At 56.5% G+C, this 17245-nt stretch overlaps 2 protein-coding genes across 2 annotated transcripts in view; one reads left to right on the forward strand and one right to left on the reverse strand.

Annotated features, from left to right (window-relative positions):
* Positions 1-11194, reverse strand: part of NFIX (nuclear factor I X) — a 200999-nt gene extending 189805 nt beyond the window's left edge. The window contains exon 1 of the mRNA XM_075902367.1: positions 11052-11194. The gene's annotated coding sequence lies outside the window, so the exon portion shown is untranslated. The remainder of the gene's footprint in view (positions 1-11051) is intronic.
* Positions 11195-12259: 1065 nt separating this feature from the next.
* On the forward strand, positions 12260-14160 carry GADD45GIP1 (GADD45G interacting protein 1). Its single transcript, XM_075902370.1, has 2 exons — positions 12260-12651; positions 13294-14160. Exons 1-2 carry the CDS (start codon positions 12311-12313, stop codon positions 13622-13624), a joined length of 672 nt encoding a protein of 223 aa, XP_075758485.1. The 5' UTR covers positions 12260-12310; the 3' UTR covers positions 13625-14160.
* The last annotated feature ends 3085 nt before the right edge of the window (positions 14161-17245 follow it).

Below are 17245 nucleotides of genomic sequence, written 5' to 3' on the forward strand. Positions count from 1 at the left end.
TGGATGGATGGATGGATAGTATGGGGATAGACGGATAGATAGATAGTCAGTTGGGGGATGGCTAGATTGAGAGATTTCCCCTGTCCAGTGTCCCACATCCTGCTGGCCTGGTCTCCCCAGTCTAGTCTGCCGTCTCCCATCATGTTTATTTTCACCATCAGGCTTCCCACAGTAGCCATCCCAGACGCTGCGGAGGAAAGCAGCAACCCTGCCCGAGGCACATGACCCGTTGGGGCAGCTTGGCAGGAGAATTCCTTCCCAGGCAGCGTGGGGATCAGCCTGTGTCCTAAGACCATCTACGCGAGGGTAGGATTCACGGACACCGACCCCGCCCTTCCAGCCCACCTGTCTCCGCATCTGAGTCCAGCACCTCCTGCACTGAATGTAGCAACTACCCTTTCGATGTACCCCCTCGCCAAATCTGAGCAGGCAGGACGGCTGGGTCTGTTCCAGATCTGGGCAGGCAGTGGCTCCCAGCCTGTGGGAGTCAGGCGCTGACTTGGGAGGAGCTGGATCACGAGATTAAGGGATTTGCCCACAGGAAATGAATCCAGGCATGCGGCCTCTCAGGTAAGTCCCCTAACCATTGCACCATCCTGCCTCACTAGCTTTCTCCCTTGGCAAAACTCCCCATGAGGCAGCTCAGCCTCTTGGTCACTGCCCTCACTAGAGTCCCTCCCCATTTGCACCAGAGACAGAATTCGGGCCCTTGACTCCAGTGGGAGCAGCAGGCCCGGAGGTGTCACAAGAACGGCCGACAGATGGGCTCGCACCCCAGGCCCGGCACAGCCGAATTCTGAGGGCAGAGTTACGAGGGATTAATGGAGCAACGTGTCCCATGGCCGCTGCCTCGAGGGGCTCGGGGCCTGTTCTGAGTCACCAAGCTCCATGGGCAGCTTCAGTCTGACCCGCACTATCTGGCCACTCAACAGAGAGACACAGGCCAGGGACGCCTCCCCATGTCTACACACTCGCTTGTTGCTGCCTGGCTGGTGCGCGTGGGCTGTGTATGGAGTAACCGCTTCAAAGCCCTTTGTGCGAGGGTAATATCGGTTGTTACTTTGGGGGAGTGTGTGTGTTTAGAGACAGAAGTGTGGATAGATAGATAGACAGACAGAGAGACACACAGAGAGAAAGTGTATGGGGATAGATAGATAGATAGATAGATAGATAGATAGATAGATAGATAGATAGATAGATAGATAGATAGATAGATAGATAGATAGATAGATAGATAGATAGATAGATAGATAGATAGATAGATAGATAGATAGATAGATAGATAGATAGATAGATAGATAGATAGATAGATAGATAGATAGATAGATAGATAGATAGATAGATAGATAGATAGATAGATAGATAGATAGATAGATAGATATCAGGCATCACCAGGCAAACCTGATGGGACTAGAAGGATTTGGTTGCCCCTGACAGAAGATGGGGAGCGGGGGAAGGGACAACCACGTGGCCTGGGGAAGGCATAGAGGCCACCCCCGTAACGTGAGATTTTGCTGCCCTGTCTGGAAGCCGTTTGAAGCCCAGGAGCCAGGGCCCGTGAGCAAGTGGCTGTTGGCTGGTTACTGCCAGTCAGATGGCTTGGGATATTTAGACACCTGAGACATTTCTGTCAGGAGGGGAGAGCTGAGAGGAAGAAAGACAGGCTACAACTTCGCCAGATGGGCGCAAACAGCTTGTCTGTGAATATGGAGCAGTCCCCGGGCCAGCTCTGCCGAGATTCAGCGGCCGGCACTGGGGGGAGAGGAGAAGCGTTCAGAGAGGGCCCTGCCTTGCACGGAGGAACAGGCCTCAGGACGGCTGGGCTGGGCTCTGTTCCCAGGGGCCTTGTGCTCAGAGCACAGGATGGGGCCTCAGGAATCCGGGCCTGTTGCCACTTCTGGAAGAGCGTGTGGTGCGGGGCTCAGAGCAGGAGGCTGGGGGTGTCTTTCCAGCTCTGAGAGGCGCCTGGGGACTAGAGGTCAGAGCAGGGGGCGGGCTGGGAGTCAGGACTCCTGGTTCTTTTTCCAGCTCTGGCAGGGGAGTGGAGTCTGGTGGGTCAGAGGCAATATTGGGGTTTAGCCCAGGTTGGGAGTGTGGCACTGGGCAAGCGACTGCCCTGCAGTGGGGGCAGGGATCAGGCCCATCTCTGCCTCACCCAGTCAAACCAAACCAAACCCAAACCAGCCAGCACGTAAAAGAAGTTACATGTGTCCCCAAGCCACCTGGGCACAGTCCCCCCTCCCCAGACAGGAGCCCTGGAGTCCCCTCTGCCAGGCCACTGTGGATGGGCCCCACAGCAGCGTGGATGGCCTCCCCCTCCTCCCCACTTCCCCCAGCAGGCATGGAGTCCTGCGGCAGCCGGGCCTGGCTCGCAGAAGAATCCGCGGCAGGATGGAGTTGCCCAGGTGACAGAGTGCCAGCTAATGCCATCTGCCGCCGTGCCAGCCACGGAGAGGATTCCACCCATCTGTTCACTCACTCGGATTAGGGAGGAGAAGGGCTCGGACTGGATTCGGGAGGAGGGAAGGGGGGCGCATGCGTGCCCCTCCCCCCGTGGGAGAAGTGGGACCGGGACTCAGAGGCTGACGGGGAAGGGGAGCTGTGCAGAGAAGCGAGACCGACGTGAACGATGGGCCCCAGGAAAACTCTCCTCTGGGCAGTCAAGGCTGCGGCACCAGCTGCACGTCAGCGCCAAGGGTGCTCGGGCCGCGGCGGCGACGCCAGGGCTTCCGCGCTGACTCCCCTGCCTGCCTGCCCCATCCTGCGAGCCCTTCAACCCTCACTCCCCCGTGGCCTTTGCCACGGCTACTCCTGCGTTCTCTGCCAGCAGCCCCCTCCCAGGCTGGTTCCAAGCTCGGCCGGGGCCATCAGCCCAGGAGCCTGCATGACAGACACGTGGCTGTCACACTGACAGACAGGCAGACGCTCCCCCAGATCCACTGTAACCACTCACAGGGCGGGGAGGGGCAGCAGCACTGGACACACGCGTGGACAGAATGATGAGGGGCAGGGGTAGGGATAGGAGAGCGTGAAGGGCAGTGATAGAGATAGAGGCAGGAGACCAGGGCTGGGGGGCAGGGGCTGTGGGCTGGGAGTGAGGGGTCCTGGTAGGGCCTGGGGACAGAACTGGCCTGGCAGGGGCTGTGGGCCAGGAATGAGGGGCACCAACAGGGCTGAGGCCAGGGCTGGGGGGCAGGGGCTGTGGGCTAGGAGTGAGGGGCGCCAACAGGGCTGAGGCCAGGGCTGGGGGGCAGGAGCTGTGGGCTAGGAGTGAGGGGCACCAACAGGGCTGAGGGGCAGGGCTGGGAGGCAGGGGCTGTGGGCTAGGAGTGAGGGGCGCCAACAGGGCTGGGGGGCAGGGAGCTGCAGGCCGGGAGTGAGGGGCACCGGCAGAGCGGGGGGCGGGTGGGGCAGGGCATGGCTGATGAGTGCTGTAGGCCGGGAGTGAGGAGCAGCAGCAGAGCGAGGGGGGCAGGGCAGGGCTGGGCTGCTGGGGGCTGCAGGCCAGGAGTGAGGAGCAGCAGCAGAGCGAGGGGGGGCAGGGCAGGGCTGGGCTGCTGGGGGCTGCAGGCCAGGAGTGAGGAGCAGCAGCAGAGCGAGGGGGGGCAGGGCAGGGCTGGGCTGCTGGGGGCTGCAGGCCGGGAGTGAGGAGCTGCGTCTGAGGTTCAAGACTGGGGTGGTGGGGTTCGGCTGGGCTGTGGGTGAGGGTCAGAGCTGCTCTGAAGAAGCTGTCCCTGCACTTTGCCATCCTCTGCCTCCCCCTGCTGCCCCCGCATTCCAATCGCCTTGTGCCTCATTATAAATGAAGCCCCCCCCCCACACCCTGCCTCTGGGATACTCGGCCCCTCCCCGCACTCTGCCCTCGCTGGATGGGACAGGCCCACGCACAGCGCTGCGAAGACAATGGAGCGATGCCGTCCGGACGAGCTGCTCCTGGCCCAGCTCCCCCCTCCCCCCGGCATTTCTTGTGTGTGCAGGTCTCCATAAAACCACATCCCGCTGTTCCCTGTGATCCTGTTTGCTCCCCAATTCCCACGCACCGCCTGGCGCCCCTGGTCCTGCGGCCGTCTCTGTTCAGCGGCCTCTTGACACCGGCCTGGATGGCTTGGCAGGAAGGGGAGCTTACGGCACGGCCTGGGGGGTGCGATTGCGCTCAGCCACGGGCACGGGGCCATGGGCTCGGAGCCCGCGCCCCTGGCAAGGGGGCCACACAGGATCTAGAGGGGTGACATCACTTCCAGCCGAGGAGTGATTTGCCACTGGGACACAGCCTGACCGAAGCACCGTGGGGAACACAATGTGTTTTTGTGGGGAAGTGAAGGGCTTGTAACAACCTGGAAAGATCCCCTGGCCTGGGGTGTGAGTGTGTGTGTGTGTGTGTGTGTGTGTGTGTCTATTCCTGGCTCTGCCACTGACTTACTGGGTGGCCTTGGGCGAGTCACCCCCTCACCATGTTCCTCAGTTTCCCCTCCTGCAGTATGGCTTGTTTATTCACTCAATACGCTCTTCTAGGCAGGGCCTGGGTCCCACTCGACGGGTACACGTGATGGTGGAATTTCCACCTCAAAGGAGATGCACCCCCACTGGGTCTGACTGAGCAAACACGCAAAAAACGGACGTGGTGGAGCAGCCGCGGCGGGGGGCGCAGGAGAAGTAGCCGCCCGGAATTGAATCCCTTCTGCACCTCCTTAGGCAGTGAGCGCTGGGCTCCCCTGCAGCTGCACCGCACCACTGGAACTGACCCAGTTCACCTGGTGCCCCAAGCCGAGCGGCCACCAGGTCAACCCCCCCTCCAGTCCAGCCCAACTTCAGCTCGGCCAGGGACCTGCGTCCCACCTGGCACCAGGGGACCCTGACCTCAGACTCTAAGTCCTCCTGTACCATAGCAGAGCCCAGCCAGACCAGGGCCCAGTGGACTCCCCTTGCAGGGTGTGTCCTACGCATGTAAGCGACTAGTCAACTATCCAATAAGCAGACGTTTATCGGATAGTTGACTAATGATGCGACTAGTCACTTCCCCCCCTTGCTGCTTCTCTCAGGTTCCCCCCAGCACCGTCTCCGTGGGGATCAGGGGAGGCAGAGGCACAGCGGGAAATGGCGCAAGCAGGTAAGGAAGCGGTCTCCGCTCGCCCCGCCTTTGCTGCGATTCTGCTTTTGAAATGTACAAGAGCCCCAGCAGGGCTTGTACATTTCAAAAGCAGAAGCCCCACAGCGACCCAGGCCGGCAGGGGACTCCCCCACTGGTTCTGCGCTCCCTGCGGGGCGTCCACTTTGGAACTATAGCAAGAGCCCAGCAGGAGGCCCCCTTAGCGACTAGTCGATTCGTTAATTCATCTAAATGTAAGGTCCCTAATGTGCCACTGACAAGGCTGCAGAGGAGGGGCCGGGGGGCGGGGCTGGTGCCCTGTGGGGGAGAGGAACCTTGCCTTGCAGTCGGAGGGCACTCCTAGCTCTGGAACGCCCCGTGGCGGCCACACTCCCAGCCACAAAGGGAAGGAGGAAATTCCAGCCCCTCCGTGTCTCTCGCCCCGCCCCCGCCTCGCCTTTGGCCGCGGGCTGTCTGCAGATGGCAGCCCAGGGCACGGCAGGGCTGGCTTCCGGGCTGTTTGTCCGCTTCCTGCCGAGCTGGGGCACGCAGGATGGGCCGGCTGGCTCACCAGGGAGCGCCGCAGGAGGTGCTCTGATCCGGGCTCTCTCGGGGCACCAGACGGCTCATCCTGGCTCCAAAGCCCGAGCGCAGCCGCATGTTTGGAGGATGAAGGGGAAGGGGAGGGGGGATGCAGAGTGCTGTCTGCGACGTTACCAAATGTCCTGGCTAGCGTGCCAGAGCCGACCATCTGCCTCCCCGGGCCTGCCATGTCCTAGCCCCATGAAAGTGACTGGCCCCCCACCCCCGTTCCAGCAACACAGGAGCAGAGGGGAGGAGACCCCCGGAGATAAAGCCAGCCGGAAGCAGGGGCCCCTCATTCCCAGAAGGGCTGCTGCTCATGGGCTTGAGACAGAGCTGTTAATGCCAACACCCACCGCCTGCCCGTCCGCCCACGCGATCAAGCCCCGAGCACTCAGGACTGGTACAAAACCCTTGGCACTTCTGGCAAGAGAAATGCCAAATTCTTCCCTGCCTCGCCCCATGGCCGCTGGACCCAGCATTCCTCCTCACTTCCCGCCCTGCGCAGCTCTGAACAGCTGGCGGGCTCATCCCGAAGGAAGCTGCACCCCAGAGAAGGGCAGCCGGGTGCACCTGCAGGAGGGTTTTCATCCCCCAGCGGAGGGAAGGCTCGTTATCCGCATTTCATCAAAGGGGAGACTGAGGCTGAGGGAAAGGCTGCAATTGCCCAAAGTCGCTGAGAGTCAGGAACAGAACTCAAGCAGCCTCGATGCCCCAGCTAGCGTTCTAACCACTGACCGTGCTGCCTGCTACTGCAAATGCTTCTAAGAGATGGCTCCTGAAGCAGTACGAATCAGAGAGGTGGGCCCTGGGTGCTCAGCCAGGCGAGAATTTATCTGCGCGCAAATTCTCCGTGGCCTTGCAAAGGGCCACAATTTACATTTCCACCGCCTATTCCTCTGCCCCATAACCAGACAGCCATTTTTCCCATCAGCCGCAGCTCCTTTCCGGGGCAAGCCTACAGCCAGGGCCTGTACACTGCCATTCGGAGTGTAGGGATGGGAGATAACATCAAGTCACTGGAATCCGGAATCAGGGGCATACGTCGGATAACGGCAAAGCTCAGCCATGCCCTGACATCCACGCTGTGCTGATGCACCCGCCTGTCCCTCTCTGTTCCTCCTTGGGAGCCCGGGGGGGCAGGTCCAGACACGGGAGCAACCCAAAGAAACTCCACAGTCTCAAGCCAAAGGCCACAGCCCTTCCTGGCTCCTACAAAGCACCTGCTTCCTGACCACAGATCTCCCCCAACTGACTCACCTTCGCTACGGCTCCCTGTAGGTCACACGCTTGACCTTCGTCACATGACAACCGCCCTGCTTTATACATGGCCCCCAGAGCCCAGCCCCACTCCTATTTTCTGCCCTTTCCTGGGGAACGCCCGTCCCAGGAAGTGGTTAAGATCAGTTTCGCCAGAGATCGATCCGGGATGGCCTAGAACAGATTCGCTTACCCTGCTTCGGGCTGGGGAGGTCCCCAGAGTTCTAGCATTTGACGCATGTGACCCCACCACAGAACTCAAGGCCATCTGGAGGATTTTCCAGCTGTGGAGAAACCTGGGCTAGGGACTCAGAGCTGACCCCTCGTGCCTGAAGCTACGCAGATCTCTCCCCCAAACAATCCCTGTTCGGGGACAAGCAGCTCGCTCTCTAATTAGGGGGAAAGGCGCCAGCCTCATTGTTGGGGGCTGCTTGGCCGCGGATCAACCCGCAGGCCTCGTAAATATTTCATCTTGCGGGGCCGGGGCCCTGATGAAAGATTCAGAGAGCGGACCCGAGGGGACGGCAGCAGGCGGGCAGGCCCAGGTACGAAGGACCAAACCTGAGCCAAGCCAGCCCTCCCTGCCTCAACCCGCGTGGCTTTTATCGGTCTCTCTTGGCCCTGCCACTCCTCACTCGGGCTGCCTGGAGATGACGCAGGCCTGAGCACAGCCATTAGAACGGTCCACAGGGGATGCCTGTCAAGCGCGGGAGGTGGAGGGCGGGGGGGGCTGGCTGCGAAGAGTTGCCGTGAGTTTTGTTATTTGGCTGACGGTGCCAGAAGCCATTAAGATGTCGTCTTGTTTTGGAGAAGGGGGGTCTCTGAAGACAGACGCTGACAGGAAACAAATAGGCTTAAAGAGTGCAAGAGCGAGCGAAAAGGGGACTGGGAGGGAGAAGAGAGCCGCAGCCGGCCGCTCTCCTGCTCAGCTGAACCAGGGCGTTTAATTAGCTTGAAAAAAAGGGGGGAGCTGAGGTTCATTTAACGTGTTCTGGCTCGAGGGGGCTAGGGCAGGGGAGGCCCGGGAAAGCGAGGGAAGGAGGGAGAAGGGAAGAAAGTAATTTGTTCGCCATTCTCTTCCGCCACGTGCAATTCGGCAGGGAACATTATGTTATTAGTGGGGCTCTTAAGCTTCCCCGGCTTGCTCCCTCTCTGGGGGGAAGGGGAAGGGGATGCCAGTGAAACAATTAAGTAAAAGGCAGTTTACAGTTGGCAAACGCTACTCGGGGAGCCGGTGCTGGATCGCGGCCGGTGGGAAAGCTCTGCCAGAGGCTGACGGCTGAAGGGTAGAAAAAGAAGCAAACAAAAGATGAGGTGGCCTCAAAATGGCACCGGCGTGGGCCTGACTCCCACCGTCCGGCAACCGCTCTGGGCATGTCGGGTTAGGGGCTGGAGGCTGAGCCAGATGAAGGGATGACAGTGGCATATTTGTCTTTGCCCTTTTGATTAGCAGGTGGATAGGGCGGTCTAGTGGTTAGGGTAGGCACCTAGGCCTTTGGCAAGCCAGGTTTGGTTCCCTGCTCTGTCACAGACTTCTTGGGTCTGTCATGCAGCCTCTTTACAAGTCGGACTATTTCCCTACTTCACAGGTGTGTTGCGATGACTTAAAGGCTGCGTCCACACAGCAGGGCTTAACTTGAAATAAGCGACGCTAACAGCTACGCCAATTGTGTAGCTTATTTCGAAACTGGGAGTGTCTACACAGCACTTATTTCAAAATAGAGCACTCTTCCTCTGACTTCCCTTGCTCCTCGTACAATGAGGGTTATAGGAGTCGGAATAAGAAGTCCTCCAGCTTGACAGTATTTCGACATTATTTTGAAATAACTGCCTGCGGTGTAGACGTGGACTGTTATTTTGAAAAAACGCTAGTTATTTCAAAATAATGATGCTGTGTAGATGTACCCAAGACTGCACAGTACTTTTCAGATCTACACTGATGAAAAGCAGTAAGGAAGAGCTAGATATTATTCAGAGGATAGCTGAGTTAGTCTGTACAGGATAACTGCACAGGTCATCTGAAGAAGTGAAAGCTCATGATACCATCTACATGTTCTGTTAGTCTTTAAAGTGCTACTGGACTATTTGTTGGTTTTTTTAAGTTTATCTAGATATTATTGTTCATTTTCTCGTCACTAATGAGATTCTACCTCTCTGTCAATAGGGGGCAACGGTGATCATTCTCTGAGCCTCTTGCCCTCTGCTGGATGGAATCAGAACTGCTCTGCCATGTGTCATATGCCCTATACTGTTACACTAACAAAGAGACTTTTTTTGCTCAAGCTGTCAGCCCTTTGGGTACAAAGAAGAATCCAAGTACTATCGCCTTAAGACCACTTACCTAGGATAGCGATGGATTTTAAAATTGCCTTACTGGCCATTTTAAAATCAAGACTGGATTTTTTTTCCCCCCACAGGAGATGCTCTAACTCAAACAGGAATGAGTTCAGGGAAACTCTCTGGCCTGTGTTACACAGGAGAGCAGACTAGATCCCTTCTGGCCTTAGAACCAATGAATTCCTGGTGGTATCCCAATGGGCGACAGCTACATCTCTAAAAGCCCAGGAAACCACCAGTTGTTGTCACGATGTCATTCTGAGGCACCTTTGGCCCGAGTGCCAACCTGCATCTACAGGGCTCATTCACCCACTGTGAAATGTAGCTGCACCTGGTGGGGACCGTACACAGCAGCTGCGCACAGCAACACCCCACACCATTTTAGGACAGCAAGCAAATAAGACCATTAGCAACTGAAATCACAGTGGAGGAGTTTAGGGAGGCAGAATTTAATTACCAAAGCTGGATACAGGCCAGGACATCAGAGTTAACACCTTAGGAAAAGTGCTTCAGGATATTTAAAGACCACGGGTGCCCACTCCTACCCCCACCTAATTCCAGCACTTAAAACCACTACAAGTAAACTGAGAGCGAGAAAAATCCCTGACATGAGTTAACACTGACTTGGAGGGAGCCGTGTGGCAATCAGACCCTAATTACAGACCGGGGGGGGGGGGGGGGGGGGGGGCGTGTCTGAATTTGGATCAGTTTAGCACAGGGATCATTACGCTCCCCTAGAAAGGCACAATTCTTCCAGCACAGCGGTTCTGGTGTCTCATTAAAAGTCATCAGGCTCAAAGCAAACAAACCGCTGCATGTCACTTTAGGTTTTATGGGGAGAAATAATTGTTCCCACAGCCCAATATGTATATAAAACTCACTCATAAAACTCACCCTAGCTTTCCCTGAGGCTGCTCAAAAGAAGGTGTGGGGGAGGAGGGGAAAGCTATTGTTCCATTGTTAGTTTCACAATAAGGAAAAGGAATGGAAGGGGAAAACTTTAAATTAAGTGGAAGAGCAAAGGAAGAAATACCTGGGATGGGTAATCAACATAAGGGCTTATCTACTTGAGGAAATTTACCAGCACTTAAGTGCACAAGTATCTGCTTGGAGGACAAAACTTTGATACTGGGCTCTTCAATCTAGAAAAGAAAAGTCTACCAAAAACTGGAAGTTGAAGCTAGACAAATCAGAATAATTTTTGGTGCTAATTTTTAACAGTGAGGATTTTTAACTGTTGGAACAACTTCCCAAGGGTTTTGGTGGATTCTCCAATGCTGTACATTTTTAAATCAAATTGGATGTTTTTATAAAAGAGAATGCTTTAAATTAACAAGGAATTAATTCAGGGCAGTTCAGTGGCCTGGGTTATACAGGAGGTCAAGCAAAGTGATCACAAAGGTCCAATCTGGCTTTATCATCTATTAATTTATACCTACACCATGACAGCTCTCCCCATATAGGCATTCTTATTCCTAAATAAGAGGTTGGTTTTTTTCCAATTTACCTATGTCACTTTGGAAACAGGAGTGATAAGGGTTGATGTATAACAGTATAATTATATCTGTATAGTGCTGGTAAGTTTCCCAGTGTAGATACGCCCCAACAGTCCACACTAGATTATTCAGAGATTTTGGTAAACTCAAAAAATTGTGCTACCACTGTGAAATACCAATTTTGCTATACACAGGATTTTAGTGTAGCGCTGATGGTGTGTGTTCTGTGTGTAACGGCAGAAGAAATGTAACACAAAACTTTTCTGAGATCCCCAGAATAGAAGCCTTACCGGTAAACTTCCTTAGAAGCTGTGATGAGCCTGGGGGTTTCTTCCTGGTGGAGATGGCAGGAGCTACACCTAGGAAATGGTATGGAAGGAACAGCAAGTGCTAGGTGGGAATCCAGCTTATCCTTCAGGTTACAAGACATCACATGGTGACAATTTGTGAGGTCATAAAGGTTAAAGCCCTTCAAATTGAGGCCAGGATACTCCAGCACACCAGTACCTCAGATCCTGTGTTGCGGCAGACTTTAGCATTATATGCTGTCATCTTACATCACAAGGCAACTTGGGGTCAGCCTACCAACACAACCTTGCTATGTGCCATGATCACATCTTCTTGGGAGCCACAATCTAGTAGGGTTGTGAAGTGTCTACCCTTGAACTAGACACCAGCAAGCTGATATTTCATCTGGGCGTGGCATGAGGCCGTAATGTCAGAGCTATTTCATTTCCATGCTGTGTTGCAGCACAAATGCCCCCAGGTTGTGAGGTGCAAGGTGTCCCTCCAATGCCGTTTCTGTCACTTCTGACACCACTGTGCCCCAAGAGGATGGCTTTTCATCTTGGCACCACAGACAGACAGCACACCATCTCATTCCATTGCTTAGGTGCTTGCATGTCATTCCAATGCTACTTTCGGACCCTGTTCTGAGGGCCATGCCCTGGTCTGATGTAAGCGTTACCCCTGGGGGGGCAGGGGAGTCTTGGTCTCATTGCCCCTGTACAGGTTTCCCAAGGGTTTCTCTTTGTAGTGGTGGCCGACCTGGGAAATCCGTCAGGGCGCAGAGCACCTGCTGCCAGCTGGCTGGTTACGTGGGCTCAGGCTCTGCCCGCCTGTCCCAGGATTTTGTTGCTCAGAGGCGGCCACCTTGCGTGGGGGGGGCCTGACCACATGTCGCTTGCACGTGACACTGACTCAGGGATGCCAGGTTTGGCACCTCAGCTCAGCCCCGGGTTAGGAGCCAGGGCATCATGAGGAGACGTCTCATTTTGGGGCACGTGGCACCTTAGCTCCACTTCCGGTCCTCACTGGCCCAAAAGCCCCACTTCCGGTCCTCACAGGGCCTCCCCATGTCCACTTCCGGACTCCTATACCCACTCTTCCGCTCCCCAAGGCCCACTTCCGGTGGTTCTTCCCTTCCCCCCCCACCAACTTCCGCCCTCCACCACCCCACTTCCGGTCAGCGGGGCGGCGGACACGTCTGTACGCAACCCGAACGACTTTCTCGCAGGACCCGCCCCCTCGGGTCACGTGACGGGCCAAGATGGCGGCGCCCATGCAGCGGGCGTGGCTGGGGTTGCTGCGGGCCGCGGCCGCCCGCTCCTACCACGCGCGGCCGCCCCCGCGGCGCCAGCGGGGCGGCGTGAACCGGCCAGACCCCGACGACCCCCTCGTGCCCCCGTGGCAGCTGCAGCCCGCCTATGAGGCCAAGCTGTTCGCGCGCCACGGCTCCGTCTCCGGCGTGGACCCGGCCCGCCTGTGGCCCAGCCCCGAGCGGCTGCGGGAGATGGAGGCCGAGGAGCGGGAGTGGTTCCCCGGGCTGAGGGAGATGGAGGCGGCGCTGGACAAGAAGGAGCGGGAGGAGGAGAGGCTGCGGGTGGAGAGGTGGGGAGGGGGCCAGACCGAGCGGGGACGAGCTCTGGGCCCTAACAGTGGTGGGAGGGGGGGCCCTGGCACTTGACTCATTCCAAGGCGGGGGGAGCTCTGGTCACGGAGGGGTCAGGTAATATTCCTGCTAATCTTTCCACCTATGTGTGGAATATTTGTATGTGCACCGAATCAGGTGCACCACCAGTAGAAGCAAAAACCTAGCAGTGGGCAGTCTGCTGAACAGCTGGATGGCATAGCTGCCCAATTGCACAGCTTACAGGAAACACTGGGGAGAAACCTCATCGTGGAGGTGTCTGGAAGCCCAAAACTTGACCCAGTTCCTGGGGGGGGGGGGGTGCTGGAACCTAACCTTAGTCCTGGAATATTGATCCCCATTTGGAGTATGACACCCCCCACAACACATTACTGTAGGAAATGCCCCAGCCCTGCTCTTATGAGCAAGGTTCCCAGGCCCGCCCCCCAGGAAAGGGGAGTACGTTATTTTACTAACTCCACAGGAGAGGTGACCTCTGTCACCCATACAAATTGCCAAGGCAAGTCCTGGGAACGGCAGTGGCAGGAGAGATACAAAGAGCCTGCCGCTTGTGCCCTGTCGTGGTGAGTGTCTCACGGTTTGTTTCCGATTTGCGCTGGCAGAGAGAATCTGATCGCTGCCAACATGGCCAAGATGCCACAGATGATCGAGGAGTGGCGGCGGGAAAAGGCAGCGCGCAAGGAGAAGGAGCGGGAGGACAAGGCCCGGAAGGAGCGGCTGCTGGCTGAGGTCCAGGAACGCTTTGGTCACAAGGTGGACCCCCGCAGCACCAAATTCCAGGAGCTGCTGCAAGAGATGGACAAGAAACAGCGCAAGGAACTCAAGCTGAAGAAGAAACAGCTGAAGGAGGAGGCCAGGAAGCAAGCTGCTGATGCTGCCACCACTGCCCCAGAATCTGCCCCTGCCTCAGCTGAGGGGGCGGAAGCAGCATAAGGGAGTACACGATCTAGAATCCTCAGATTGGGAGCCATGGTTGTCCTGAACTTAAATTCTGTTCCCTGCGAGTGCTGGACTGGGGCTGAGCAGGGGAGGTGGCAGCTCAGATCTGGAATGCTAGTCGTGCTTCTTGGAACAACAAGTACCCACCACTGGTCATTCTACCTGGGGGTCAGCGGCAGGGAAAAGGGCACTGCACGGCCAGGCCAGCCCCTGAAGTGTGCCAAGAGGGGTGGACAGCTTCCCCCCCTCCATGCTTGTACACCCAGCCAGCTCAGGACGGGCTCTCCAGCCACCCCCAGCTGCATTCAGATCTGCGCTTGGGCCACCTCACAGAGGTTGAGAGAGGCACAGGGAGGTCATTGGAGGATCCTGCTCAAAAGCCCCAGGCTCTTCCCCTCCTCCCCCCGGCCACCATTCAGTTGTGTAACCGCTAGGCTCCTTTCTCTCCCAGCACAGCCGGTTCTGTCCCTTCCAAGTTGGTGGCCTGAAATCCCTGTACTTGTATGTTGAAATAAAAGGCTCTGACGAGGGCTTTGGATACCTGGGACTTTCATCAGCCAGTTCTCTCCTGGTTACAAACATGCCTTAGAAACCCCTGGTTTTTCTGGTAAGAGTCAAGTCTTGCTTACCCCTTCCCCGCCACGGGGATGTCTTGAACTGCTGGTATGGATTGTTACACAGCAGCCCCGTTCTAGCCCAGAGGTGGCTGCATTTCAGCAGCGAGCAATGATGTAGTCACTCTTCACTAGGGCTTTTCAGTGGTAGGTCTCAAATAGCTCTCCGAAGACAGCCCGTGTCACTGCCCTCTTTTACAGAGGGGAAAACAGGCATGGGGAGGAGAAGTGACTTGCCCAATGTCACACAGGAGGCCAGGAACTGGAACCCAGGCCTCATGACATCACAGCCTGTCCTCTGTCCCCCAGCCCATGCTACCTCCAGGAGCAGCACAGTTTAGTTAGGAAAGAGTGAGATTCATTATCATAGGCAGAATTCCCTCCCGGGGCCTGTGCCCTGCACTCTGCTCCTAGTTGTGCTTTCTTCCAAATTGGAGACTGAGTCGTGGGTGGCAAGGGCGTAACCGACTGCTCGGTCCTTCCGTGGAGCCATCTGCAGCCTCGCTACACCCAGGCAAAGGGAATGAGCTGAGACTAGCGCCTAGGTCCTAACTCCTCACCTTCTCTGCTCTAGTCGCTAGATCCCCTTCCGGAGTTGGCAATAGAACCCCCAGTCCTGAGTTCTGGTCCTGCTCCAACCACTAAACCCCACTCCCACCACCGCTGTACACTCAGGCTGTGTCTAGACTGGCCAGTTTTTCCGGAAAATCAGCCGCTTTTCTGGAAAAACTTGCCAGCTGTCCGCTTGAATTTCACTGTCCGCTTGAATTTCCGCAAAAGCACTGACGATCTCATGTAAGATTGTCAGTGCATCTTGCAGAAATACTGTGCTGCTCCCATTCGGGCAAAAGTCCTTTTGCGCAAAACTTTTGCGTAAAAGGGCCAGTGTAGACAGCTCAGATTTGTTTTCCGCAAAAAAGCCCCAATCGTGAAAATGGCGATTGGGGCTTTTTTGTGGAAAAGCGCGTCTAGATTGGCCACAGATGCTTTTCCTCAAAAAGTGCTTTTGCGGAAAAGCGTCTGTGCCAATCTAGACGCTCTGTTCCGAAAATGCTTTTAATGGAAAACTTTTCCGTTAAAAGCATTTCTGGAAAATCATGCCAGTCTAGACGTAGCCTCAGAGAATGCAAGAACAGCCAGACAGGGTCAGACCAAAGCTCCATCTAGACCAGTGTCCTGTCTGCCGACAGTGTCAATGCAGGTGCCCTAGCAGGAGTGCACAGAACAGAGAATCATCAAGTGATCCCTCCCCTTTCACCCCTTCCCAGCCTCTGACACAGGCTAGGGACACCCGCCCTGCCCAGCCTGGCTAATAGCCATTGATAGACCCAACCTCCAGGAATTTCTCTAGCTCTTTTTTGAACCCTGTTAAAGTCCTGGTCTTCACAAACAAAAGGAAGTTTGTCTTCACTCAATACGTAGTCAATCTGTGGAACTCCTTGCCAGAGGATGTGGTGAAGACTAGGACTTTAACAGTGTTCAAAAAAGAGCTAGATAGCCATTGATGGACCGAACCTCCATTCATCTATTAGCCAGGATGGGTAGAAATGGTGTCCCTAGCCTGTTTCTCTGGAGGGATTGAAACCCTGCTGATGCCAGATCTGGTATCCCCTGGGCTGCATTGCTGGGGGGTCAGGGCTTGAAGAAGAGGCCGGGGGGAGGGTTGGGATAGCCCTGCCTGTCCCCTTCATAAGAGCTTTGAGATGGTCTAGTCCCCCTCAGTTGTTTTTCTTTGAGGCAAAGCCTGCTCCCCCCTTAAGCCTTTCCTCACATAAGGGTAGGAGTGCTGGGGAACCAGAGCTCCCGGTTCTGCCTCTGTTAGGGCCCCATCCCCATAGTATCCAAGCCCCTCACCGTTTAAAATGTTTCTCCTCCCACACAGAGGCAGGGCAGCGCTTGCACCCCTCTTTTAGGGTTGGGGAGACTGAGGCACGGCCTGGTGAAATACATTGCCCGGGGTCAGTCTGAGGCAGGGCAGGAAATTGAATGTGGGCCCCTCCCATGCTGAGTTGGGGCCCTAATCACCCAGCCATTGCTTCCCTGCGGGGCTGCAGCGTAGCCTTGGCACGTTACCTCCCCTCTCGCTGCCTCGGGAGGTGGCTGGGAAGTGAAATTTGTGACTCTTTCAAAAGCCTTTCTCAGCTCGGTGGACAGAGGTTTCCCTCCCTCCCTTAGATGCTTCAGTGCCCCCCCCCCCCCCCCCCTGGCATGATGCCTGGGCTGCTTCACACAGCTGGGACAGCTCTCCTGATCAAACAGCAAAATTGGTTTCCTTGCAGCACCAGCAGCTGGGCTGCTGGCTTGGGAGACCCCTCTTCGCACAGAGCAGGTGTTTGCACCGTCGGAAAACAAAACGCTCCCTGGCGGGGAGCAGCTGTGAGCATCACGGCGGCTGCTGCTCGGCCCAGCTGCGCCGAGGGGGCGGCGGGCTAGGCATGGTGGCTTTGCAGTGGTGCGCTTCCCCCAGGGGGCCACTAGGAGGCAGCAGCGTTAGGAGTCTTGCGGCCCAGCTGAAGCTTGATCTAGGGAGGGGCTGGGGTGAAAGGGGAGTAGGAGAGGGAATGGGCCCCGGATTCACCCCAGAGCCAGTGCCCAGGGCTCAGCCACGGTGGGGTTGGGCATTTACCAAGAAAGCATCTTCCCCCGACTACGAGTCAGGGTGTCATTGCCTCTAGGGCAAAGGGGAGCGTTGCCCTCCCCTCCCTGGCTTTTCATAGGTCCATGGGCTCTACCCGATGCGTTATTCTGCCTGCTGGCCCCACAGGGGAGGCGGTCCTGGAATAACCAGTTAAACCCCCCTCCCATGGCAAAACATTGCAAACAGGCTCTTCCCGCCAGCGGCCCACGCCAGACAGGCACCACGGGGCGGGGGGGAGTAGAAGCCAGCCCCATTCATGCAGGTGGCGGTAACGGGCAGGTGACTAACCCCCGGAATGACTTTCCCGGGTGGCTGAGCTGTGAGCCATGCTGCCGTGTTCGCCTCAAAGAGCAGCTCCGGTTC

Source organism: Pelodiscus sinensis, chromosome 19, assembly GCF_049634645.1.
Source record: "Pelodiscus sinensis isolate JC-2024 chromosome 19, ASM4963464v1, whole genome shotgun sequence".
NCBI lineage: Eukaryota > Metazoa > Chordata > Testudines > Trionychidae > Pelodiscus > Pelodiscus sinensis.

Coding starts and splice junctions, on each gene's coding strand:
- GADD45GIP1 (XM_075902370.1), top strand. CDS start 12,311: ATGGCGGCGCCCATGCAGCGGGCGTGGCTGGGGTTGCTGCGGGCCGCG. Junction 12,652..13,293: donor GAGAGGCTGCGGGTGGAGAG/GTGGGGAGGGGG, acceptor TTGCGCTGGCAG/AGAGAATCTGATCGCTGCCA.